The 26,787-nt window shown below is 42.8% G+C and overlaps 1 protein-coding gene across 1 annotated transcript in view; it reads right to left on the minus strand.

The window, feature by feature from the left end:
* Cfap54 (cilia and flagella associated protein 54) overlaps positions 1–26,787 on the minus strand; it is a 339,812-nt gene that overhangs the window by 278,083 nt on the left and 34,942 nt on the right. The window contains exons 4-8 of the mRNA XM_060377920.1: positions 24,168–24,668; positions 13,724–13,829; positions 11,251–11,394; positions 9,105–9,276; positions 5,080–5,138 (exon numbers count right to left, since the gene is read on the minus strand). Of these exons, the coding sequence (XP_060233903.1) occupies positions 5,080–5,138; positions 9,105–9,276; positions 11,251–11,394; positions 13,724–13,829; positions 24,168–24,496 (810 nt within the window). The 5' untranslated portion in view covers positions 24,497–24,668. The remainder of the gene's footprint in view (positions 1–5,079; positions 5,139–9,104; positions 9,277–11,250; positions 11,395–13,723; positions 13,830–24,167; positions 24,669–26,787) is intronic.

Genomic DNA, 26,787 nt, shown 5'->3' on the forward strand with positions numbered 1-26,787 from the left:
GGCAGTAAGTGGCTTCCATCTGAGGAAAAGCCCTTCATCAGACTCAGTCTTTGGGATTTCTTTTTTTTTTTTTAATTAATTACACTTTATTCACTTTGTATCCCCCATAAGCTCCTCCCTCCTCCCCTCCCCATCCCACCCTCCCCTTCCCCTTCTTCACACATGCCCCTCCCCAAGTCCACTGATAAGGGAGGTCCTCTTCTCCTTCGTTCTGATCTTAGTCTATCAGATCATATCAGGAGTGGCTGCATTATCATCTTCTGTGCCTGGTAAGGCTGCTCCCCCCTCAGGGGGAGGTGACCAAAGAGCAGGCCAATCAGATTATGTCAGAGGCAGTCCCTCTTCCCATTACTATGTAACCTACTTGGACACTAAACTGCCATGGGCTACATGGGGTTTAGTGCAGGGGTTCTAGGTTATCTCCATACATGGTACTTGGATGGAGTATGAGTCTCTGGGAAGACCCCTGTGTTCAAATTTCTGGTTCTGTTGCTCTCCTTGTGGAGCTCCTGTCCTGTCCAGATCTTACTTCTTACATAAGATTCCATGTACATTGCCCAACAGTTGGCCATAAGTCTCAGCATCTGCTTTGATAGTCTGCAGGGCAGAGCCTTTCAGAGGCCCTATGTGGGGGGGGGGGGGGGGGGGTTAGCTTGTTTCCTGTTTTCTTCTTCTTCTGATGTCCTTCCTCTTTGCCTTTCGGGATGGGGATTGAGCATTTTAGTCAGGGTCTTCTCTCTTGATTAGTTTCTTTAGATGTACAGATTTTAGTAGGTTTATACTATATTACATGTCTATATGAGTGAGTATATACCATGTGTGTCTTTCTGCTTCTGGGACAGCTCACTCAGGATGATCCTTTCCAGGTCCCACCATTTACCTGCAAATTTCATGATTTCCTTATTTTTCATTGCTGAGTAATATTCTATTGTGTAGATATACCACAATTTCTGCATCAATTCTTCAGTTGAGGGGCATCTGGGCTGTTTCCAGCTTCTGGCTATTACAAATAAAGGTGCTAAAAACATGGTTAAGCAAAAGTCCTTATTGTGTACTTAAGCCCCTTTTGGATATATGCCTAGGAGTGGTACGGCTGGATCTTGAGGAAGCACTATTCCTAGTTGTCTGAGAAAGCACCAGATTGATTTCCAGAGTGGTTGTACAAGTTTACATTCTCACCAGCAGTGGAGGAGGGTTCCCCTTTCTCCACAGCCTCTCCAGCATGTGCTATCACTTGAGTTTTTGATCTTGGCCATTCTGATGGGTGTAAGGTGAAATCTCAGGGTCGTTTTGATTTGCATTTCCCTGATGACTAATGATGTTGAGCATTTCTTTAAGTGTTTCTCTGCCATTCTATATTCCTCTACAGAGAATTCTCTGTTTAGCTCTGTTCCCCATTTTTAATTGGATTACTTGGTTTGCTGCTTTTCAGCTTCTTTAGTTCTTTATATATACCAGATATTAGCCCTCTGTCAGAAAAAGGGTTGGTGAAGATTCTTTCCCAATCTGTAGGCAGTCGTTTTGTTTTGATGACGGTGTCCTTGGCTTTACAGAAGCTTTTCAGTTTCATGAGGTCCCATTTATTGATTGTTGCTCTTAGACCCTGTGCTGTTGGTGTTCTGTTCAGGAAGTTGTCTCCTGTACCAATGAGTTCTAGGGCATTCCCCACTTTTTCTTCTAACTGATTTAATGTGTCTGGTTTTATGTTGAGGTCTTTGATCCACTTGGACTTCAGTTTTGTGCACGGTGATAAGTATGGATCTATTTGCATTTTTCTACATGTAGACATCCAGTTGGACCAGCGCCATTTGTTGAAGATGCTATCTTTTTTTCATTGTATGGTTTTGGCATCTTTGTCAAAGATCAGGTGGCCATAGGTGTGTGGGTTTATTTCTGGGTCTTCTGTTCTGTTCCATTGATCCACCATTCTGTTTCTATGCCAGTACCATGCAGTTTTCAGTATTGTTGCTCTATAGTACAGCTTGAAATCAGGGATGGAGATACCTCCAGAAGATCTTTTATTGTAGAGTATTGTTTTAGCAATTCTGGGTTTCTTGTTATTAAATATAAAGTTGAGAATTTTTTTTCCAGGTCTGTAAAGAATTGTGTTGGTAATTTGATGGGAATTGCATTGAATCTGTAGATTGCTTTTGGTAAGATGGCCATTTTTACTATGTTAATCCTGCCAAGCCATGAGCATGGGAGTTCTTTCCATCTTCTGATATCTAATTCTTTCTTCTGCATCTCCCACATAGCTCCGTCATTGGAGTATGCAAACCAGGAGAAGACAGGCAGGCTGGGAGCAGATTTAGTGACTAGACAGGTGCTGCTCTTATGACGGTGGTACTGGGTGACAGTGGCCTCAGTATACCTTAAACTGCACCTGCAATTGTGAGCAAACTCAGTTTTCCCAGCCTTCGCAACCCCATCTGTAAGTTTAGTGAAAAGAGTGTCCTCATTCAAGTGCTGGTATGAGGATTAAGGGAGAAGATTCATGAAAGTATATAGTAGCATACACGGTACACGGTGAACTCTTGTCCAGATGGTGATGATGATGATGGTAGTGGTGGTGATACCACTGCCTGGTGGTGGTTGTACTGGTGATGTCTACCTTAAAAGACTTTGGTGAGTATTGCTAAGTGTGCAAAGCCGTTCCACGGTGCCCAGAATGTAGTAGAGATACGGCAATAGTGAAGGGTAGCCTGGGTTCTACATAACTGGGGGCTTAACTTAACCAAGAAGGACACCAAGAGTAGCTAGAGAAGCCCAGGTCTACTTCTGTCTTATGCAATTACAGACTTGAACTCAGGCCTTTGGAAAGTGGTTCCTATGGTAAAATGCCATGCAAGGAGAAGGAGCTTGACTTCAGTCCTCAACACCCATGTAAAAGCCAGGTTCAGTGGCCAGGAAGGCTGAGCCAACTTGTGCAAGTTCTGTGAGGGATCCTGTCTCAAAACCCAAGGTGAAGATCAACTGAAGATAGACACTGACATCAACTTTTGGCCTATACACACCCTTCATGCATGTACACACCACACAAATAATTTTAAAAAGACAAGCTCTATTGAATTTCATTCTTTCAAACACACACACAACCAGACAAATAATAATGATTAAAACACACACACACACAGACAAGGATGTATGGAATAAAAATTCCCTGGAGCCTGTAGACTTCATATATGGCAGGATCTCCAGGGCTCTGTCCATTACATGGAGCTAGCCATGTGTGGCCTCGGATCAGCAATCAATTCACCATGTGGAGGATTAGGAATTAAAATACACATACGTAAATTTTCTTAAAGCTTGCCATACTGGAAAAACTATAAGAATTTAATCTTCGAGTGCCCGCTGCAAAATCCCAAACTTCCTGCATGCTTCATTTCCCCCAAACCCCTTCCCACAGGCCTGGGACTACTCAACTCTCCTCGTCCATCACATACTTTGTCAGAGGAAAACCCAAGTTACATGAGGCAGAGAGAAGAGATGTTTGGTGTAAGATTATAAATGAATTATTTTAAGATGACAATCGTATTAATTTAGAATGTTCTTAGTGTTAACAAGGACAAACACTAACAACCAAATGTTGACAAAGACAGCTGTGCCCTGCAACACCTTGGCAAGCAAACGCTAAAGCAAGCTATGGCAGCTCTGTGGAGCAGTTTTTGCTAATACAAGTGCAGCACAAACATGTCAGTTCTTTTTAGGCCCTCAGCTGGAACTAAGAGCAACATGGATGGGAAAGTCTATACGGCAACTTATTCTTATATGTGGACAGCCTTGCTTCTGTTTAATTCAGACCCAAAACTCTGGCCCAGAATTTGTTCAAGTTATTAGTAATAGTCTTTTTTTTTTTAATTTGAGGAACAAAACAAAAAGTGAAGTACAATTACTGTTAACTGTTATCCATTGAGAATGCAAATATCGTGCCTTCCATATTTACTTTTTTAGAGTCGTTAGCTCTGAGATATATATCTAGTTTTGATGAAATTTATTTAAAAAAATTGTCTCTCCAGCACATTTGCACACTCAGGGAAAACATTCACAAGGAGACAACATTTCACACGCCAACAGCAACTCCAGTGGGGGCTCAGTGGGAGTATCGTTGCCCTTTCTGGCCTACATTCCAATTTCTGGAATACAGTGAATACAGAAAATGATTATGTCTTCTGCCAACAAAAGTGCTACCAACATTGTGGGGAAATCAATACACATATCAGCAGCTTCTGCCCAGTGGTGAGAATCGTATAAAGTCTCCTGGCCTGGCAGACGGCTCAGTCTATGAAGTGCCTGCCTCATCAGCCTGACTGCCTGAGTTTGGTCCCTAGAACCCATGGGAAAACGCTAGCTTGGATGATGCATGGTTGATATCTGAACACTGGAGGATCCCTGAAGTAGGCTGGTCGGCTAGTCGGTGTAATGGAGAACTCAAGAGCAGCATCTCAAGGGAGGTAGACAGCCTTCCTAAGAGTGACAGCCAGATAGTCCAGTGACCTGCACATTCCCACTGTATCTGCACACACATGAGCATACACACGGTAAGTGCATACAAAAAGTAATAATAATTTTAATGGCCCCTTGCCCTCAGCTGCTAAAGAGAGTTTGGGTGTTTGCTCAATCAAATAGCATGTGACTCATAAATAAAAAGCTCCAGAACTCCATACTATATATAGTTTATCCTGCAAACCAAGACACTTTCCAGAGTGACAGGGTGGAACTCTTAATGACTAAGTGGCACTCTTAATGATTATCATGGGACAAACAGCAGAAACAGGAATGGCCTGGGCCAGCCAGGAAAGAGAGTCCCCTTTCCTAGTGAGCAGTTCGGTATCAAGTGTGACAAATGTGACATCTGACAGGCGGAGATGCCAGAATATGCCTGTATGTGCTTCTGAGTCCCATTCTTCACATTGATTCTTTATGGCCCTCACTTCATGCGGCTACTGTTAAAATCAAGGCCAACGCATTCTATCACACACAGTCACTAAACGATAAGTAATTCCCTACATGCTCTTTGCTCAGCCCAGCATTCACTGTATGGTATAGAAAGCTGTAAGAGAAAAGCGTTGAGTTTCCTACCTTGGAAGCCAGCCCCATGAGCATCAGCTTTCGGCAAATGGTGTAGATGTAAATGGTACCTACACAAAGAGAAAGATTGTTAACATGCTTTACGTCAAAATACTGAGACTGCAGACTGCAGTCTCCTTGGCTTAGTGTCATTTCCAAAACAAGCACTCTCATGAGGGTTGATAATGGTAGGAAGTGATACTCATTATAATTTTTCTTGTCACCAAAGCACAAAATTATTGAAATAACTAATACGATCATCTTTTAAATAGGTTAGCACTGCAGTCTTCCAGCCTCATTTTATGGCAATTCAAGTTTTAAAATATACTGGAGAGAATTATATTTTAGCAGGTAATGAATATATTTTGTGATTTTTATTAACCCTACAATGTCCTTTTTTCCTGTGGCTTCCTATGGTTGAAAATGAAAGATTTATCTCTGAATGATATTAGGATACATGTTTTATCTGTGTGGAAAACTATTCAACACCAAAGCTTGAAAACTTGAAACACGTGAGGAGCTGCATTTTACTTCTTTCCTGCCTCAGATAATGTTCGCCCTGTTATTATGACATTCCTTATGATGAGTCTAACAAAACAACCATCACAGTAAGACTTGTGTACCAGGCAATTAATTATGAGAGGAAAGCCAGCTGGTGTGAGGCAGGATTGGTGGAGAGCATTGCTACACTCTGTCTTTAGGTAAAGGACATTATCCTGCTGTAAAAGCATGCTTGAAAGCATTCATGCTTTTAAAAGGTTTGGCTTGTAATGACAAGTAGTCCAACTGTTCCCTACAGAGCAGCTGGTCTAAAATTCATGACCATCAAAATTCAACTCTAAAAACATCTGCTCCAAGAGACAGTTCTTGATTTAAAACAACTGTGAGAGCAACAAACATCAGTTGCACAGATCAGCAACAAAAAACACTGAATGCCATCTGAAATACTTACAGCACCTCAAGTTTCAGGAAGAATACAATTGGATCTTAGCAGCCAAGGACTTGGCAAACTGAGTGACTCTGGTGTATACTTTCCTACCTTCACTTAAGATCCACCAGGGTAGAAGCTACACAGCTCAGACTCGCTCAAAGCCTATGCACCTCGGTTTGGCTGCATTGAGGGCCAGGGAGATTGCTCAGTGGGTAAGTCACTGGCTTTGCAAGCATGAGGCCTTGAGCTCGCTGTGTGTGGAAAACACATATGACCCCAGCGCTGAGTGGGTAGAGAGAGGTGCGCCCACTTGTAAACTACACACACTACACACATATACACTACATATGCACATGCACATACATATAAACCACACACTCATGCACATACATGTAAACCACACACATACATGAACCTACATGTACACTACACACACACGTGACCACATAGACATTCCATAAGTATACACTGCACATGCATACACACACACACATATACCACATACATGCATGTACATATACACTACACAGAGTGAGAAGATGCAGCCGTATGACTGATTCCTTGTGGAAAAGAAAAACAGTCACTAAGTCAGGCAGGGCACAGAAAGCCCGGCCAGGAGCCTGGAAAAACATATCGTCTGTGGGAGGTAGGGGGAACTGTCCTCAGGAACGACAAAGGCCCTTCTATGTTTCCTAGCACGCCTGCAACCCTGCCAGCCCCAGTTCATCTTGACCACATCTGAATTCTTTGGTGGTTCAGGATTTTCACCTGGCTCACTAATTCCCACAGCGGAAGCCACAGGCAAGAGTAGATGGCCCAGGATGAGACATATACTGAATCTTTATGAACTCAGGGAAAGTCTGAAAACTAATTTCTCTTGTTTGTTGTTTTTGAGCCAAATCCATACTCTGAATTTATTGAGCCTGATCTTGGGACTCCTTTTTATCAAAGATGGCCACTGTCAAAATGGTCCGAACATCTAGATTAGCTGAGTTCAGTCACTTGGGAATATTTAAAACCTTTCAGAAAGAATCAAGACTAACTACCTATCTTGAGTAATCGGTGATAAGCTGTCTATGTGCAAAAGTCAAGTGTACTTTGACAAGTTATTAAATGCATAGTTCTGACTGCTTAAAGTACAGACTGCCTACACTCCAGGGCATGTGTACTTGCTAATCCCAGAACTGGACCGGCTTTTCCCCAAATAGTCCAGGTGGATCCCGCCCCTTGTTCCTTTGGCTCCTTGTTCAACTGCCCCCAAGCATTCTATGTACTTTTCCAGCCTCTCTTGGCCTAGCTTCTGCTGTCCTTTCGTGTCTGCCTTCTCACCTGTATTTCCTTCACAGCAGCACCTGACACTGCTAGCTCCATGCAGCACCTCCTTGCAGCAGGGCTGAGCAGAAGTGTTTATCTGCTGTCTTCTCCTGCTTCTCAGACACCACAGGACGTGCTCAGTAAGCCTTAGATGACTACATTAAAACAGGGCCACTGACTAGTGAAACCAAGTATAGTATATGTGAGTGCCACCACCCAGAACCTCCACTCATAAACACAGGTCCCAGAAAACTGTCCCTCCAACCTGTAAAACGAGATGTGCAAAGACATTCTTTGCAGAATTGTTTGTGCAAATAGAAATATGAGGCGGATTAGGTCCCCCTCCCTAGGAACATTTATGGGGAGCTGCAGAAAGAGCTAATGAATTAGAGTCACATACAGGGACCTGATGATTCTACAATAATCACATTGACTGAGAAACCCAGGAAATAGAACAGTGGAGAGCTCACAGTCTCATGTAAACACACAAAGCTCACATCAGAAGGGACAAAGGGCATGCGGGACTTTAAGCTCCTTTTCAAACAGAGGAGGGAATCCATCCATCCATCCATCCATCCATCCATCCATCCATCCATCTATCCATCTATCTATCTATCCATCCATCCATCCATCCATCTATCTATCTATCTATCTATCTATCTATCTATTTTTGAGACAAGGAGTGCCACATATCCCAGGCTGCTCTTGTACTCCCTATTTTCCTGCCTAAGCCTCCAAATGCTAGAATCATAGGCTTATGTTACTACATCACATCTACATCTGATCTTAAAAGCGAGGAAGCAGCGTTTGCCATTTCTAGTTCTCAAGGCACTCCAGCCTTGCAGATGCTGTTCACTGTCTTGTGGGTACAGAAGCATGGGTCCCTGCTCTGTCCAACTCTACCAGCATGCCTCAGCACTAAGGAATGGAGGACACTGATGAAGACGGGCCACAAACACTGAACAGTCACCGACCCCAAGAGTCCTGTCAAAGTCATCCTCATTTCTAGCAGTGAACGTGTAATGTGATTTCAGTGAAAATGGAGGCACATGGTTTAGGGGGTAAAAACTGAAGAGGGTCGGAGATGAGCTCTCAATTGCCACGAGATGACAGAAAGCAGAGTACATATTTATTGGAATTATTCTTCCTAGTCTTATGCACATCAAACAGACTGTCCCTGTTATCTTTTGTTTAGACTATATTATTCATCCTCAGAGTCATCAGATGCAGAGGCCTATACAGTGAACACCTCAGAATAACGTGAGAGTAGAAAAACAAATACTACACTTTAATAGCTAAGGTCAGTCTCTTTACACATACATGTATATTATATAAATAATAGTGTATGATTGTGTGTGTGCATGTGTGTGTATGAGAAACAAAGACTGAGACCGAGAAAGAAAGAGATCCTTGTTCAAAAACAAGCTGGACGAGGGATGTAGAAAGCCAAAACTACTGGCCAGCGTCTTTGAGGAGAGGACTGAGAAAGTGGAAGATTCCTAGGATCACTTAACCACTGAGCCTTCCCCGGAATCTTCCCCACTCATCAACTATGGTACCTCCTTCATAGACCTAAAACCCACTACCCCATAGCCACTGAGCCTGCCTTTGGCAAAAACCGCAAAGTCTCTATTTCTGAAAGCAAAGTAAAATATAGTCCAATTAAAAAATAACAGTCTATTAGAAAACCATATATGTTCAAATCACAAAATAATCAAGTTACCATCAAACTTGGCATTTAAATGACTATCTGAAAGATACAACAGAAAAAATAAGACATGTCGATTCGCACCATTGAAGATAATCCAGCAAAGGTGCTCCTGTGGGAGAGCCACCTGCATGACCATCCTGAAGGTGGACAGGATGTGCATACACTGCCTCATGGAACCCTTATTCTTCAGGTTGGCATCGCTTTCACACATCAGCTCGTAGTTACAAATATTTTGGGCACTCAGAGCATGAAACTGAAAGACATGGGAATACATGAGTATAGCCAGGTTTATGTGATTCAGAAAGGCATTTCTCAACAATGTTAAAAAAAAAAACTAAACTAAAACTGAAATTTGAACATGTTTTGAATTGGTTTAAGGGATTAGTGTGCAACGAAATACAAGACAGGCTTCAATAAACCATTCATTTTGTTAAGATTAGCTTTCCATAGGCAAAAAAAAGTCCCAAACAAAACAAACCAAAATCCTGTTACCTATTATCTCATTACCCTTCTATCTGTGCTCTATCTGTGATCTCATCCAAGAGTGTTTTAACCTATTAATGGGTTTACATGTGATTGTTTCAATTTCCATAACGCTTTCAGCAAATGTTGATTGACCTCCACTGTTTAAAGAGAGATTTGAGAAAGAAAGAAAGGAAGAAAGAAAGAAAGGAAGGGAGAGAGGGAGGGAGGGAGGAGAGAGAGAGAGAGAGAGAGAGAGAGAGAGAGAGAGAGAGAAAGAAAGAAAGAAAAGAAAAGAAAAGAAAAGAAAAGAAAAGAAAAGAAAAGAAAAGAAAAGAAAGAAAAAGAAATTCTGCTCACTTGGCAGAGATTCCAGGCACAGGCAACACTAGAGACGCTTCAGGTGTCTGCCATGCTCACTGGGTCCAGAAGAAGGCATCAGACACTGTAGAATTACAGGCTGTCCTGAATGTGAGCACTTGGAAGCAAACTCAGATCCTCTGGAAGAGCAGCAAGCACTCCTAACTGCAGACCCATCTCTCCAGCCCCTGGGCTAGTTTCTTAATCTCTAATAATCTTGTTTCTTTTATCAACAAAAAAGTAAAATAGCTCCACCACTTAGGGCCATACAGAGGCTGTGAGGTGCTAATTCAAACAGTACAAGGTTACCTAGCACAAAGTTCACTTTGGCATGTTTTTTGTTTTTGTTTTTTATTTCCTTTGGGATTGTGTTCTCGTCCCCATTAAAGACACCCCAAGTATTTGGAAGGGAGGACAACAAGGCCAGCCATTGGAAATCTTAAGGGTAAATCTCACAGGCCCCCAGCTCTGCCTTCCTATCAAGGATTCCTTTAGCACCCAGATTCCCAAGCACAGCTGTGAAACCCTCAAGGGCTCAACTAGTAAATTAATGCTAGCAGTTAATATAGTCACACTGGTATATTAAAAACACAGCTTAAAATTTCTTATCAAAAATTCTCTGCTTGTGCAGACAACCATGCTCTATCCTGCTCATGTAGCCCATGGCAGCTCAGTCTCCATGTAGGTTCCCTAGTAAGGGTAGCAGGGGCTGTCTCTGACATGAACTCATGGGCTGGCTCTTTGATCACCTCCCCCTGAGGCAGGAGCAGCCTTACCAGGCCACAGAGGAAGACAATGCAGCCAGTCCTATCAGATGTAATCTGATAGGCTAGGGTCAGATAGAAGGAGAGGAGAATCACCCCTATCAGTGGACTTGGGGGGGGGGGGCATGGGAGAGGAACAGGGAGAGAGGGTGGGACTGAGAGGAATGAGGAAGGGGGCTATAGCTGGAACACAAGTGAATAAATTGTAATTAATGAGAATAATATTAATAATAATAAGAGAAAAAATTCTCTGTTTGAAGTCAAGGAGAACTTTTTTACAATACCTATATAAGAAGCTTTGATTTCCTCTTCTGTAAGATAGAGCAATAATAGGATCTAGCCAGCACCTGCTCTAAGGATCCAGGATGTTTTCCCAAACTCTTTGTAAATAAATGTACCTACTGCAAGTATTAGTTTTCATAACAACAGCACTGCCTTCAGGATGAACTAGTGTTTATATTGACACAACCTCCAAAGCTTGGTAAATCCACTACCTTGTCCAGCTCTCAAAACTTGTACCAGGCACAGCCAGATGCTGTACTAGGAAGAGGAGGATATGGAGACACTATCACCCAAAAGCCACACTAGTCACAACAGCTAGTCAAAAGCCACAGAGATGTTAGCTACTGCTCCCATCTTACTGTAAGTCCAGCCAGCTCGTCTCCAAAGCCTTTGGGGAAAAAGACGCTTTTGAACTGATTCACATCTTCTTTCTGGTCATCATAGCCAGCGGTGAACTGCTGGAGATACCTGCCATAGCACTGCAGAAGAGCCAGTTTATATTCCTAAAATGAAAGAAGGCTTGGTTACAGTGCCAAAATGGTGTCTTATGATTGTGGGAAAGAGCTGGGCTGAGGTGGCTCACGCCTGTAATCCCAGCACTCAGGAGGTGGAGGTAGGCAGATCTCTATAAGTCTGAGGCCAGATCTCTATAAGTCTTGGCTGTCCAGGACAGCCAAGGTTATACAGAGAAACACTGTCTCAAACACAAAAACAAACAAACAAACAAAAAGATTGGGTGATAGTGAGAGTATCCTTAGTTAAATCAATTGGTTATTACTGCTTCCAGGGACTAACGTGGCCAGCAATTTGATGTAACTTTATTGAAAAATAACTGTTACCCTTTTATATCTAGGGTCCATTTCTTTATACTCCAAGTCCGATACCTCCATGTGACTAGCGCACCATTTTCCAAGGAGACCAAAGTGACGAACGCTGTCTGTGCCAGCCCACTGGGCTATGGGACCACCGCGAGCACAGTGATGAGAACACGAGCATTTGTTCTACATGTAGTAAAACCCTCAGCATCTCATGGACTCAGGATCTAAGCTCCCAAATCCAGCATGCCCTGGTCATGGCGGCCCATATGCTCAATTCAAGAGTGAGGACTGTAGCCTTGCTGAAAGCTGGGGGTGGGGGAGCATCCTGGAAAGTGTCAGCAGGGAATGTGGGTAGTACTGTAAAGCTGAATGCTTTGCAACCCTGTTTCCAGGAAAAGCCTGGCTCTGACATGCCCACCCGCCACATGCGCAGAGAGAGCCTTGGCTCTCTCTATTTTAGGTAGGGGAAGCCAGATCTTAGTCCTGTGGGTGAGAGGATCCTGGAGAGAAAGGCACCTTAGACTGAACTTTCTGAAAGGCTGATTGATGGCTGATTAGAACTTCAGTGACTGTGGAGAGGATCGGGGCTGCCGGTCCAGAGTCTAATTACAATCTATCTTGGGCTCCCTTTCAGCACTTTGAAAGCATTCCTTGCCTGCCCCTGTGTTTGAGCCTCGTGACTTGACCTCCAGGTGAAATCTCCGGGAATATGTTGACTTGGCAGACCCCCTAGAACTGCCACCAACCAGAAACTAACTATGTCATCAGATAGTATCTGAGGCTCACAGAGTTCCCATCCACTGTGAGCTGCCTCCCTGATATTTATGCCGACATATTTGAAAAGTGTCTTGATTTATGACTGGGAAGTCATAAATGACTATAAAAGCTTCACGAAACTGTTAACTTTATTGGACAATTTGGGGTGATCTGAATCTATGCCCTAGGCCATCGTCACTCATATTCAGCTTCAGAAAAAAATTATCTCTTATCCATTTTGGGGTAAAAGTTCTACTTTAGCATTGATGGTGTTTTAAAATGGAAGTCTTTCCTCTATTTCAACCTTCCTAACGCTGCGACCATTTAATACAGTTCCTCAGGTTATGGTGACCCCCAAACCATACAATTATTTCCTTGTTATATCATAACTGTGATTTAGTTATAAATAGCTGATATGCACAATATCTGATGAGATCCCCCAGAGGGGTCGTGACCCACAGGTTGAGAACTGCTGCTCTATTTGGTAAATTTAAAATCCTAAGAAACAGAAATGCAGGAAGAAAATCAAGCTGGGGAAACTGAAAACTGAGAAGGTACTAACAGTGCCGATGCCTGGCCTAAACCCCTGTGGATAAAATAACTCCTTGTCCAACACTGAATAGAACTTGCTATGTTTGGACTTAGGCCAGAGAGCTACGGGGTTAAACTCACAAGCTCATGGAAGCCCAGCCATGGCATGGTCTTATCAAGCCAAGTCCAGGTCCATGACATTCAAAAACGTAGACCCTGATACAGAACTAACATTGTGGCAAATACTCAGCTTCTCATATAATAGCTGAGCAGGAAACGGGGCAGAGATGCCACAGCTGCTAGCCTGCAGCGAAATAGTCATAAGAGACCCAAAGTCATTAAAACAGGACACTGAACAAGCCGGGCCAGAAGCTGTGAGGGCTGACAGGGCAAGGCTGCCAGTGGAGTGAAAAACAACAGGAAATGGTGTCTGGGCTCCTTTGTATAAAGGTAGGAACATGATGACTCAGCGCTTCCTGCTGTGAGCCTACCACACCCTCTGTGAGTGGAACTGAGCTGCCTTTCCGCCCCTGCCCTCCTCTGGTCCCTAAAGGGACCACCCTGGGGACTTCCAAATACAAAATGAAATTTTTATCCATTTGCACATTATTTTCTAAGACAAAAAAAAAAAAAAAAAGCAACTTCAAAACATGTAGAGTAGGAAGGGTAGCAACCCAAATTTTAAGTCCCTGAAGGAGCTCAGCTCTCAGCTTTCGGAACCACTTACTTTCATTTGACGGAGGCTGTCGCCGACCTGCAGAAGCTTCTCGTAATAATAGTTGGACGGCAGCCTGGGGGCGTATTTGGTCCAGATATTAAACAGAGTGATGGCACTGTAAGAATCGTAAAGGGGAAAGCGACACCTTCAGAGTCAGCAGTCATTACCCCGGATAATGAGCCGGCAACCCCTTTAACACTCGCCTTTTTGTTAATGCCCAAGCCTTCACAAACCTTCGCGCGGCTAGCATGTGGCTGTCCATCCTTGACTGCAGCCTCCCTATCTGCATTTCTTCAAACTGTTTTATTTTTTAGAGCAGCTTTAACTTCACTGCAAAACTGAGATGTCCTTCCACCCCAAACCCCAAGCACAAACAAGCCACCGTGCCTTCCCTCTGTTAGTATCTGCCACCAGAGTGGTACAACAACTGGAGAAACTGAGGTTCCCTTTTGGGGCTCTTTGTCTCAAGAAAGATCTTAGAAATGGAAGGAAGGAAGTCCAAGGACAATTGTACTGAGGAAAAGTATGGGCTAGATAAAAATACTGGTAGCAGCCAGGAGATGGAGGAAAAAGACATGCCTTTTAAGCTAGGCATGAAATACAAATAGACAGATGATTGATAAAGGCAAGACACTCCCAAGAAAGGAGCTGAGCTAGTGAGCGGAGGAAAGACCCACATGGTATATGATCTGTTATAGCTCCCTGCCTCCTTTGCATCTCATTTGTTTCACACATGCTCTGTTTCTTAGGTTATGTCAGGACTTCAGTGTTCCTCTGCAAACCGGCTTCTTTCTTATGTTAACCCCCTCTCTTTTTAATTAGGTATGAGTGTTTTTGCCTTACTTGTGTGCCGTGTGTGTGCAGTACCCAAGAAGAACAGAAGAGGGCATTAGACCACCTGAACGGACCTAAGGGTAGTTGTGAGGCACCATGTGGGTGCTGAGAACTGAACCCAGGTACTCTGCAGGAGCAGGAAGTTATTTTGCCTACCAGGCCACCTCCCTAGCCCCCTCACAAAAAAAAATCTGGATGTAGCTTTTGTTTCTACTCTTTCACAGTATCACCTTACAACTGATGAGCTTACATTTCAAAACTTCATCATTTCTGTGAGGATTCATTCTTGGTGAGCTCTTGATAAATATATGATACATATCTGCACTGTTAAAAAATACAACGTTTCAGCGTCCTGAAATTCCTCTGTTCTTCACCGATATTCATTTATTTCTCCCTTCCTCCCTAATCACTGATCATTTTACTGTCTCCATAACCTTCCTCTTGCAGAATGACCACTCTGCAGACTGCCTTCTTTCATTTAGAAATGTGTATCTAATTTCCTCTGTCCTTTCAGTTTGTTTCTTATACTGATTATGGTTACATGATCTGGTAATACTGTCATTTATTTTTGCACTAACCTTATGAAGAACACAGTGGCTGCTTACACGTGTTAACAATTATAGATGAAGGTGCTATGCATGTGTGGAGCTGGAGAAAGAGCTTAATTAATATAAGATGGTTAGTGAAAAGCCTGGGGACCCGAGCTGGAGGCCCAAAACCCAGGTGAATAGACAGGTTCTGTGGCACATGCTTGTAATCTCAGCACCCGGAAAGCAGGGGCCGGTGGGTCTCTAGGATTCATTGACCAGTAGCCTATCCTCATCTGTAAGTCCCAGATTCCAGTGACAGACCCTATCTCAAAAACAAAGGCTAGCTTGTGGTGAAGGACATTCAAGGTTGAGCCCTGGCCTCTACATCCACTCACAAACACACACATACAGAGAAAGAGAGACAGAGAGAGACAGACAGGGAGAGTGTGTGTGCACTGTTATGAGCATTCATATGCAGGGATTTACGTGAACGTAATCATCAGGTGAGTATCGAGAGCCACAATGATTAGATGGTGGTATCAGGGTATGCTATCTGCATCCCCTCGAGTGGGGAGGGGATATTCATTCATTGGCCTCCAGTGTTGTCAGAGCCCTGAATTTTAGCCTTGTAACGGGTGGGCAGGCGCTCTCACGGTTGTTCGACTCTGCAGTCCCCTGATGTTGTTGAATGCAGAACATCTGTTTATTTCCCATCTGTGTACACCTCTTTGGTGATTTTTCTGCTGGATCTTCGGCCAATTTTTAAAAACAAGCTGGATGTTTTGTTTTGTTTTGTTTTTTCCTGCTATTAATCTTTTTTAAAAGTCCTTTGCATGTTGTGGACAACAATTTTTTATCAGCCTAGCCAGGCAGTGATGGCTCATGCTTTTAATCCAGGCACTCAGGAGGCAGAGGCAGGCAGATCTCTGAGTTCAAGGTCAACCTGGTCTACAGAGTAAGTTCCAGGACAGCCACCACACAGAGAAACTCTGTCTCAAACAAACAAATAAACAAACAAAAAAGTATACAGCCTATTTGGCCTATTTTTTTCATACTCTTTACAGTGTTTCACTGGGCAGAAAAGTTTCGTTTTGATAAAATTAAGCTGGTTGAGTATTTCTGTCATGGATCATATATTTGGAGTTATGTATAAAAAGGTAACTGCCAAACCCAAGCTCACCCAGATTTTCTCTTAAGAACCTTACTGTTTTGAGCATTGCATTTAAGACAGGTGATCCTTTGAGTTGATTTCCATGAAGCTGACAAAGTCTGGACTGAACTCATTTTCTGCATGTAGGTTGCTGAGTATTTCCAGCACCATTCTGCTTGATTCTGTTCCTTTGTCAAACTACAGACTGTTTTTAGGTTGTTTTCTTCTCCATAGATTTGTCCATTATTTCACCAAAATCACACTATCTAGAAAACTACAGCTGTTTATACGTCCTCAGAGTGTGCAGTATTTGTCTGCACCTTTATTTCTTTGAAATGACACAGGGTCTCACTATGAAACCCTGGCCACTCTCAAATGCACACTCCAGGCACGTTGTCCAGAATGCCAGAATTACAGGCCTGGGCCACCACAATCTAAATCATCCTCCAACTTTGTTCTCCAATATTGTGTTGGCTATTCTGGATCTTTTGCCTAGAATTATTTTTTTCTTTCATTTCATTTTTGTAGAAACCCCAAAATGATAAACAGCCCCACAGACAAGGACTTCCTGCCTCAGGAGTTAAGAATACCAGCCTGTAGTGGCACTTGCCTTTAATCCCGGTGCTTGGGGGGCAGAGGAAGGCGGGTCTCTATGAGTTCGAGGCCAGCATGGTCTACAGATGTGAGTTCCAGGACAGCCAGAGCTGTTCAGAGAAAACCTGTCTCCAAAACAAATCAAAAAATCATGGATACCTGGTACAGGTAGGATGTCTTCATTTCTTTTCCTGTTGCTGTGATAAAATATTCTGACAAAAACAACTTAAGGAGCAGAAGGTTTCTTCTGTCTCACGGGTCAAGGTACAGTCCGTCATGGCAGAAGTCAGGGCAGCAAAGGTGTAAAGGAGCTGGTCGCATCATACCCACAATCGACGCATGCTTGCCTTGCTTTCTCCATTCTGTACAGTCTAGGGTGCTAACTGAGGGGGCAGAACCACGTGTGTGGGTCTTCCAGCCTCCATTAACCCATCAAGATGATGCCTCACAGACACACACGCCAAGAAGGTAACTTAGCTTACAGAAGCAGTCTCCTAGGCAATTCTAGGTCCTGTCAAGCTGGCAGCTAACACTAGTAAAAAACCGTGGTTCTAAGCCTTCCTAATGCTGTGAGTCTTTAATGCAGTTCCTCGTGTTGTGGTGACCCCCGACCATAAAATTATTTTTGTCGTTACTCCATAACTGTAATTTTGCTACTGTTATGAATGATAATGTAAACATCTGTGTTTTCCCTTGGTCTTAGATGACTCTGAGAAAGGGTCGTTCAATTCCCAAAGAGGTCATAACCTGTAAGTTGAGAACAGCTAGTATAAAAAAAGCAAAGAGGGAAGAAGGAAAAGAAAATGAAAGGGAGGGAAGGATGGGAAAAGGAGAGAGGGGTGGTGACTAGGGTAAAGGTAGGTTGGGGGAAATCTTGCTTTTATTTTATTCTTCTCCATGAAGAGCTCAAATATTCCGTCAACCCATTTAGTGTTATGCTTCTTTCCACCACACAAAACAAAAATATATCATCAGTATTATTTTTTTCAGAGCACTATAAACCATATTTAATTGTGATAAATATGGGTAATATATTTCCCACATATTGTCTCATTTATTTACTGTTCATTGGCCATTCTTTTCTGTTACAGAACTAGGGGAGCAAAAAGTCTTAACAGTACATGCATTTGTAAGACATTTTTTTCAGACTTTTACAGTGTACAGCACAGGATCTGACCCAGAAATTTATGTAGCAATATGACATTTCTGTAGTGACCAGCCTTGAAATAAATACAAGTTATCATCAGTATTATAAAAGCAGTTTTTAATAAAAATGAACAGGGTAGTAAATCATTGCTCATTGTATTCACTCATTGAATAAAATGATTTCTTCTCTTTCTCTTGAATGTTATGAGTGCCTCTGGAATCAAAAACAAAATCCAAACTCCCCTTAAAGTTGTCCAAACCTGCCTTCTAACTTTCAAGAAAAAAACGGTGCTGCAGACAGATTGCATCCTCCCAAACCCAAGCACTCTGTTGAAGCCTTAACCCCCTGGGGCAGCCGCTTTGGAAACTGGACCTCTGAGGAAGCAGTTAGGGTTACATGAGGATCTTGGTCTAGTGGGATTACTGTCCTTCCCAAAAGAGATGCCCAGAGTTTTCTCCTGCTTTCTATCCTCCCAGACTTTTTCAAAGGAAGGATCCTGAGAGGGGAAAGCAGTTTCCCACGCCAGGAAAAAGAGCCCTGACAAGACCCTGCCCTGGAGTGTGAAGCCTTTAGAACTGCGTGAAAATAAACGTCTCTCCTTAAGCCACTCATGGCTGCAGCATCTTGTTAAGGCAGCATGAACTGACATGAATACAGGCAACAGTCTAAACTTAAGAACTGGAGACTCTGAAGGATGGGTAGTGACGGTGCACGCCCTTCTTCCCAGTGCTTGGGAGGCAGAGGCAGAGGCAGGTGGACCTCTTGAGTTCTGGTCTACAGAGTGGGTTCCAGAATAGCCAAGGCTACAGAGAGAAAACTTGCCTTAAAACAAAACAAAAAAGCCTGGAGATTGGCATTTACTACTCACAGGTACAGGTTAGAACATTCAGGAAACAATGTCTACAGATACCGATCAGTTGATTCACTGAGGTAATTAAATGATATCGAGTCCCCAGTTGGGGAAAGGGAACTGAGCATCCCTGTCTTTATAGACTGAATGATAATGTTTGGGGTAAAAATATACACATGTGCCCACAATAAAGGACAGCAACAAATAATTAAATAGAAACTACAGGGGTTAAGGAAAGAAAGATGTTTTCTTTGTTCATTTGATATTTCACTTGCTGCCTTATGAAATTCCATGGTATTTATGTGTAATAAATTCAAGAAATCTACCCAGTTCTGCACCTAAAACAGTTAACTCACCCAAGCCTTACAGATGAGGTGATCATTGGGTTTGTTACTCATCAAAGCAAAATACCAGCTTGATTAAGTCAGGGTTATGTAATAAGAAGAGGGCTTTCTTTCTTCTATTTATTTATTTATTTATTTATTTTGAGAATCTAGAGCTCAGGAATGCTGCTCATTAAGAATGGCTTACATAACATTGGAGCAAAAAATATCCTCTGTAGCCCAGGGTGCCCTGAAACATATTATTGTAGTCCAGGCTGACCTCAGACTCATAGTACGTCCTCCTACATCAGCTGGAATCATAGGCATGGGCCACCACAGCCAGCTTTAAGAATAAAAAGCTAGCAGTGTTTTAGTCTGATGGTTGGCTGTAATGGCTAAAGATGCTCTGAATGCCCTAAATAAAGTCTCACAGTGTCAACAGACTATCTAGTGCTTATAACAAAAGTATATTTTTAATATACTATACTTTTTCATAATAGCATTGTGCATATAATCAAAATTATGTTTTTGGCACTATAAATTTTTATGCTCCTGGAAATTCCTATAGTTAGGAAAAGTAAAAAAGCTTTGATAAAAAAAAAAAAAGCCATCTGTCAAGCATGTTATAAAAGCAACTCCTGAGCCAGGCACAGAGGCCCACATCTGTAATCCTGGGGAGGCAGAGCCAAGCAGATTTCTGTGAGTTCGAGGCCAGCCTGGTCTACAAAGGGAGTCCAGGACAGCCAAGGCTACAGAGAAACCTGGTCTTGAAAAGCAAAAATAAATAAATAAAATAAAAGTAACTCCTACCTTCTGAGCTCCTCACCAGCTCCCCATTACTACTCTTGCTCGATTTGGACATGCAGCATTTTCAAATAAAAATTGCATGAGGGCAATCTCTTACCAGAAAAGGGTTTCTGCTGCAATTGGCCTCTTAAGCCTTTCGAAGGCCCATTGCTCCCTCTAATGTCACCCCCTACCGTTAGACCGGCACTTCCCATGTTGAAGGTGAAAGCTTCTCACTGTTGATTCAAAGGGCTTGGTTCTTTCCAGCCAAAGGATCTTTTCTTCCTCTATGCTTACTCCCCTGCTTTTCTGTTTGCCTGGTTGACTCCTGTGCATTCTTCTCATCTCAGCTTAACATCACCTCCCTTGCCCCTCATTTGAAAGCAAGCTCCTAATGAGCTCCCCCTTGGGCCTCTGCTGGAGCACCACCTGTTTTGATACACATGCATGACGACACTCGTGCACATATATAATATAAAAATTAATAAGTATGTTTTAAAAGTTGGTGCGAATACACAATAATATATTCTTTGGATTCCTGCAGTATCAGATATCTGTTGAGTAGTTACTATGTTGCAATCCCCAGGCTACTATAGATGGAGCAATGAAGAAAGGAAAAAAAAATTACTCAAGCACACCAGGAAGTTTACATTTTAATAAAGGAGACAAAAAAATATACAAGAAAATAAATATTTAAATAAAATAGGTAAGCCTGACTTCAGGCAGAAAAACAAAACAAACCTGTCCTGGATAGTGATGACTGAGCAGAGACTTGAAAAAGGCCAGATAACTAGAAATCTGGGGGCAAAATCCTCCCAGACACAGGGAACCACAAATATTAAGCCTCTGGGACAACAAAGTAGAGTGTTTCTCTGGCAAATCCCAAGAACAGTGCTGAGCACAGACAAGAGGAAGGCAGAACCAGATCCTCCGACCCTGGAGAACAATGAGGGCCTCTTAATTGCACTCTAGAAGCCATGGCAATCAATAGCCAAGATCAGATGATACACAAAGAACTCCCTGACTGCTACAGGAATATTTGAGACAGAGTCGTCAGGGCCAAAGAAAAGTGAACCTCCAGAATGGAATGCTAGGAGTGGGGATTCCGGATGATGTACAAAAGGAAACCAGCATCAAATACAATGTATCTCGGAATCAGGACTGGGTGTGCGGTGGCTCTCCTTTAGACAGGGTCTCACTCAGCTAGCCTTGGATGCAGAATCCTCCAACTCAGCCTTCCAAATGTGGGGATGATAGGTATGCTACACCAGGTCCAGCAAAAGCCTTTATCTTATCTTTTTTATTTGTTTGTTTTTTGGTTTTGGTTTGGTTTAGTTTTTCAAGACAGGGTTTCTCTGTGTAGTCCTGGTTGTCCTGGACTCATTTTGTACACCAGGCTGGCCTTCAACTTACAGAGATCTACCTGCCTCTGCTGCTGTGAGAGCTGGGATTACAGGGGTGCATCCCCAAGACCAGCATCTTATCTTATTTGTCTTCACGTGTTGGTCAACTCTTGCTTCTCCTCCTGATGGAGGAGGATATATCACAGTTGACCCTTCCCTTTGAATCACTTTCTCTCCCTGCTTTTGGAGTGCCAGCTACCTCCCAGTTCTCCTCCGACCTTTGGGCCTCTTGGTCTCTGCAGGTTACTATTTGCTTCTCCTTGTCAGTGTTAGAACATCCGTTGGCTCTGCCCTTTATTCTCCTCTTCACTGACATTCAGTCCCTTGGCCAGGCTGTCAATCATAATTTGAATATCATTAATGGGTTGAAAAATCCCAAGGGTGTTTCTCTTCTGACATCCAGCCCTGCCTGGTGTTACAATCATAATATCTCCAAAATCAAACTCTTCATTTTATTTCCTCCTATGTACACCTGCTCTTCTCACTGCCACGGTGCTACCGCAGCTTTTTCACACTTGCCATTGTCCCTGTGTAGCCCACTCTACAAAGAAATCCTTATACACTGTCCCCATGCCTTTTTTTTCTTTCTTTCTCTTTCTTTCCTTTCTTTCATTCTTTCTTGCTTTTTTTCCTCCTTCAACTTCTTTCTTCTACTTTTTTTTTTTTGGGGGGGAAGGCAGGGGTGGTGTTCAAGACAGAATCTCTGTGTAATCCTGGCCATCCTGGAACTTTCTTTGTAGAACAGGCTGGCCTTGAACACAGAGATCCTCCTGCCCCTGACTCCTGAGTACTAGAATTAAAGGAGTGTGCCACTACCACCCAGCTTCCTCCTCAACTTTCTAAAACAAGAGAAAAATAAGGCACTTTTCTTCGTTTTCTCTATCTATACTCCCTGCCATCCCCTTTTCCAATTGCAACACTCATCAGACACCCCTTGGACCCATCCCTTGCCTTACTCTTCTCTCTAGCACTCTCCTTGTAAAACATCTCCACTGTGATTCTCCCCTACTCTCAGAGGATGCAGTGTGAAACCCCTAATAGATGTATGAAGAGACAATTAGCACTTAACATTATATATACCGTATTTTATTTTAGTCACACACACATACACAAATGCTCTAGTCAGCTTTCTGTTGCTGTGATAATCACCATAACTAAAAGTAACTTGTGGAGGGAAGACTTTATTTCATCTTGCAGGTTACAGTCCATGACCCAGGGAAACCAGGAAAGGGTTTCAAAGCAGGACCCTGGAGGCAGGAATTGACGCAGAGGCCGTGGAGGAGCATGGCTTACTGGCTTGGTCCCCCTGGCTTATTGGCTGTTTTCCTCCTACAACCCAGGGCTACCTGCCAAAGACAGCACTGCTGAGGGCAATGGATCCTCCCATATCAATCAGCAATCGATAAAATGTCCATCATGTCACAAGGCCAATCTGATGGAGGCAATTCCTCAGCCAGGGTTCTTTCTTCCCAGGAGTTTCAAGTTGACAACCAAGATCAGCCATCACATAACAAGGTCTTCGTTATGAATGAGGCACAATAAGAGATGAGCTAAACTAGGGTGGCGCAGTATAACAAACTGTAAATGTTTTATGGATGCGGTGACCCTCAGAACAAACTGGACTGTGGGGCATGGCTACCTGAACATGCATTTTCCTCACTGAAACTCCCCCCTCCCCCATTTACAGAGGAATTTACCCCTTTCTCTTGGTAAATCTGCGTCACCGGCATCATCACTCCTGTGCTCATGATTGTTATTAAATAAAATAAGGGTTATGTTAACACAGATCCTGAGTTGCCACAACAGCAGTCAATCTGAAAACCAAAATGGCTAACTAACAAATGGGCTTGTAAAGACCCCAGGGTGAGTGTGCCAGGTAAAGGGGCGATTCAGATCTTGGGTGAGACAGAGCAATGCAGAGCAAGATTTTTGTCAGACTGCTCAGATGGGACTATAAGCAATGCCAACTGTTTGTTTCTGGAATTTTCCACTTAAGACTTCTACAGTGTTTGATGACAGGTAAGTGAAGAAAAAAAAAATGGTGCAGTGAGAATGCTGTGTCCTGTGTTTGTTTACTACAAAACTATACTCACAGAAATCTATGTTTGGGGCAGGGTACGTATTATTGATGCCTTCCTAGTTTTGAGAATGCGTATACTAGCTGTTCAACAAATCGTTAAGATGTTTGAATGAATAATGAATGTAAGTTAAAACTGTGTGTTCATATTAGATGACCAAAAGATGTAAGTTAATGTAAGCAATGTTCACCAGAAAAAGAAATTAGCCAGTCTTGTATTTTTTCCCCACTTGCCTATGTTTTGTAACTACTCATTTGGAATGCAGTAGACCAGAAAAGATGCTAACATTAGCTAACATTAGCAAAAGCAAATCTTAAAAATGGTAGTTTCCAGTTCACAGAAATAAGTGAGAAAGAAACAAAAAGCAGACAAAATGAGTTAAAAATCAAGAGGAAAACAAAGTGTCTGTAATCCTAACAGAATACAAAACGAATAAAATGAGCACGTTCACAATATGATAGACTTAGTTGAGAACTAACTTCAAGGACCTGAGCAATCTCAGAGTTGGTGGTCTTAAGTCTTCTTTTGTCTTGAATTGCTACCCATGAGTGAGCCAAGAGAGACCAAACCGGAATAAGGAAGCGCTTCTATGCAGATTTCTATTTTGACCTGAGAAGGAAGCCTTGAAATATGTAGAAAGACCTAAGGATCTTAACAGCGTGGAATCTCAACTAAGCTTGTCTCCAGGGGCGCGCCCCTGCTGTGGTCCTCAAGGGCATCTCTCCTGGAGCCCTCCCTTGCGCCCTGCCTCGGCTTACCACCTCCGATGGAATTCGTTCTTCTCTTCCTCCGTGGTGGCTAGAGCCTTCTTCTTCTTCATAAAACCCAGCAGCTCCCGGATTTCCTTCTCGCAAGAGATCAGGAGCGGGTTTTTAGCGTCCAGGGGCCCATAGAAGGCGGCTGAGCGCAGCTCCTCGGAGCAGGTCCAGGTCGGCGGGCTGGAGGAGCCAGACTTGGAGTCCGTGGGCGACTTGAGAATCGTGGAGGTCGGTGGCGGCGTTGGGGGCAGTTGCAACGGCGACACTGTTGTCACAGAGCCCGGGGTCTCCTCGGTGGAAGAGCTGGAGGAGCTGCTGGAGGACGCCATGTTTGCCACAGTTCAGCACGCTGGGAGCTGTTGTACAAGCGGTCGCCAGGCAACGGTCTCTCGGCAACTAAACCTCCTGCATGCTTTCCGGAAGCACAGCGGCCCCTAGAGGGCTAGGGAAGAACCAGCAGCCTGGAAAAGCTGAAAGCTCTGGATGGTTGTTTGTGGCCACCTGTAAGTAGACACAGGCACAAAAAACGACAATCAAATAAACAAATACGTACATTAATTTTTTATATTTGTTTGTTTTGTAACCACCTGGCACTTATGTATAGTGTATAACTAGGTTTCTTTCTGTTTTATTTGGAGATTTTTGTTTGTTGTGGGATTTTTGTTTTTAATTTTGGAATTACCTCGATGTATAGCCCACTCTGGGCTCAAGCTCACAATCGTCCTGCCTCAGTCTCTTGAGGGCTGGAATTACAGTCGTTCAGAAACAAGGAATCTTGAGAGAGGGTTTTAAACAAAGAATCAATTTTTTAAAATACCATTAAAAACCCATACAAATGCTGGGTGGTGGCACATGCTTTTAATCCCAGCACTTGGGAGGCAGAAGGAGTAGGATCTCTGTGAGGTCAAGGCCAGCCTACAGAGCAAGTTCCAGGACAACCAAGGCTGTTACACAGAGAACCCCTGTTTCAAAAACAAAACAAAAAATTCATGCAATACTTTTTCCCATTTTGACCACCTAATAATATCCATGGTTATAATAAATAAGATGTACTGGGGTTATTCCAAGCATCTTGAAACATTGCTTTTATCACTTAATCATCATGACTTCATACCTCAGCTCCTATTATAGCTTCACTGTTTCACAGCTTAGGAGAACATAGCTTGGCTTTGACCAAAGTCAGAGAACAAAGCAGAGTGTCAGAGGACAAGACTAAGTTTGTGCTCCAAAGCTGGTGATCATAAAGAATAAGCTGTATTAACAATTGCCTCAAATGATGCGTATTAATAAAACTGAAATTAGGAAACTCTGACAAGCTGCTTAAGACAAATAACTCCTGCCACAGTCTTCCTGCTGCAGTCCAACTTTGTGACTGTGGGTTTAATATTTGTGCCGGTATAATCACAACTGCTTTTATTAGTTACTTGCACTTCAGCCTTATCCTAAATGTCACTCTGTTCTAAATCAATATGCATTTTATTCAGCTTTTATTTTTCACATTAATACGTGCTAATTGTTTGAAGTGTTAACTCTTCAAATACTTCCTCATTTTTAAACAAGGATGTGAGACATTTTTCTGATAATGGACAAACTATAGGCCTCACGAAAAATGCTTAACATGAAGAAATGTTCTTTTCTTGCATTTTCATTGAGCCACACATTGAGTCAAATTTATTAATTTGAGAATTGAATTTCACCTAGAAGACCTGCATTTCCTTATGAATTATGCAGGGCCAAAAATCATTGAAGAACCAGAGATATCTGGTGGCTTCAAAAACTAGGTCTTTAGCACTGAAAACTGTTACCAGTTCTTTCATACTCAAAAGTAATGAGAATGACCTTAGCACCCACTGAATACCAGGAAGCCCCTTACTGCACAGCCTTATCTCTTCCAGCTCCAATCTCCTTTCTTTCAGGCCGTACGGACCTGTACTGATTTCGAGGGCCAGCCTTCTATGTCCTATACTGTACCCTGACATTATTGAAAGGAAAATGGCAGTGAAATTGTTCATTGGAGCAAGTAATTATAGATAAAGAACCTTCCTGGCAACCAGTGAAACTCAGAGACACCTACCCCACTGTCAGAGCCCAATTTTCCCGCCAACATGCAGATACTATGCGTGATTCACAGTATTTTAGATTTTAGAGGAGCAAACTTTAAAATTTTTTTTTAAAGAATGCGGGGGGGAGGGGAAATTTGTCCACTAAGCTTTTGCCAAAATATATTAGAAGATACTTTTAAAAATATGGATTGGTACTCCAGGTGTGATGGCACATGCCTGTAATCCCAGCACTCTGAGAGGCAGAGGCAGATGGATCTTTGTGATTTCAAGGCCAGCCTGGTCTACAGAGCAAGTCCAGGACAGCCAAGGCTACACAGAGAAACCCTGTCTTGAAAACAAAACAAAATGTGGATTTTACAGTAGAGTTTACTGGTTGTTATTTTCCCTTGTTCTCAGCAGCCCTGCCCACTTCAGATCAAATGCCAGTGCAATTTGCTACCCAGAATGGTCTATTGTAGTGACGAATAGAGCCGGCAGGAGGCAGGATCCAATTAAACATGAAGAAGAAAGCACAGAAACCAAGTGGGCTTCCTCCACCCTGCTCAGGCTGCTCCTCA

The sequence above is a fragment of the Meriones unguiculatus genome, chromosome 2, assembly GCF_030254825.1.
Source record: "Meriones unguiculatus strain TT.TT164.6M chromosome 2, Bangor_MerUng_6.1, whole genome shotgun sequence".
NCBI lineage: Eukaryota > Metazoa > Chordata > Mammalia > Rodentia > Muridae > Meriones > Meriones unguiculatus.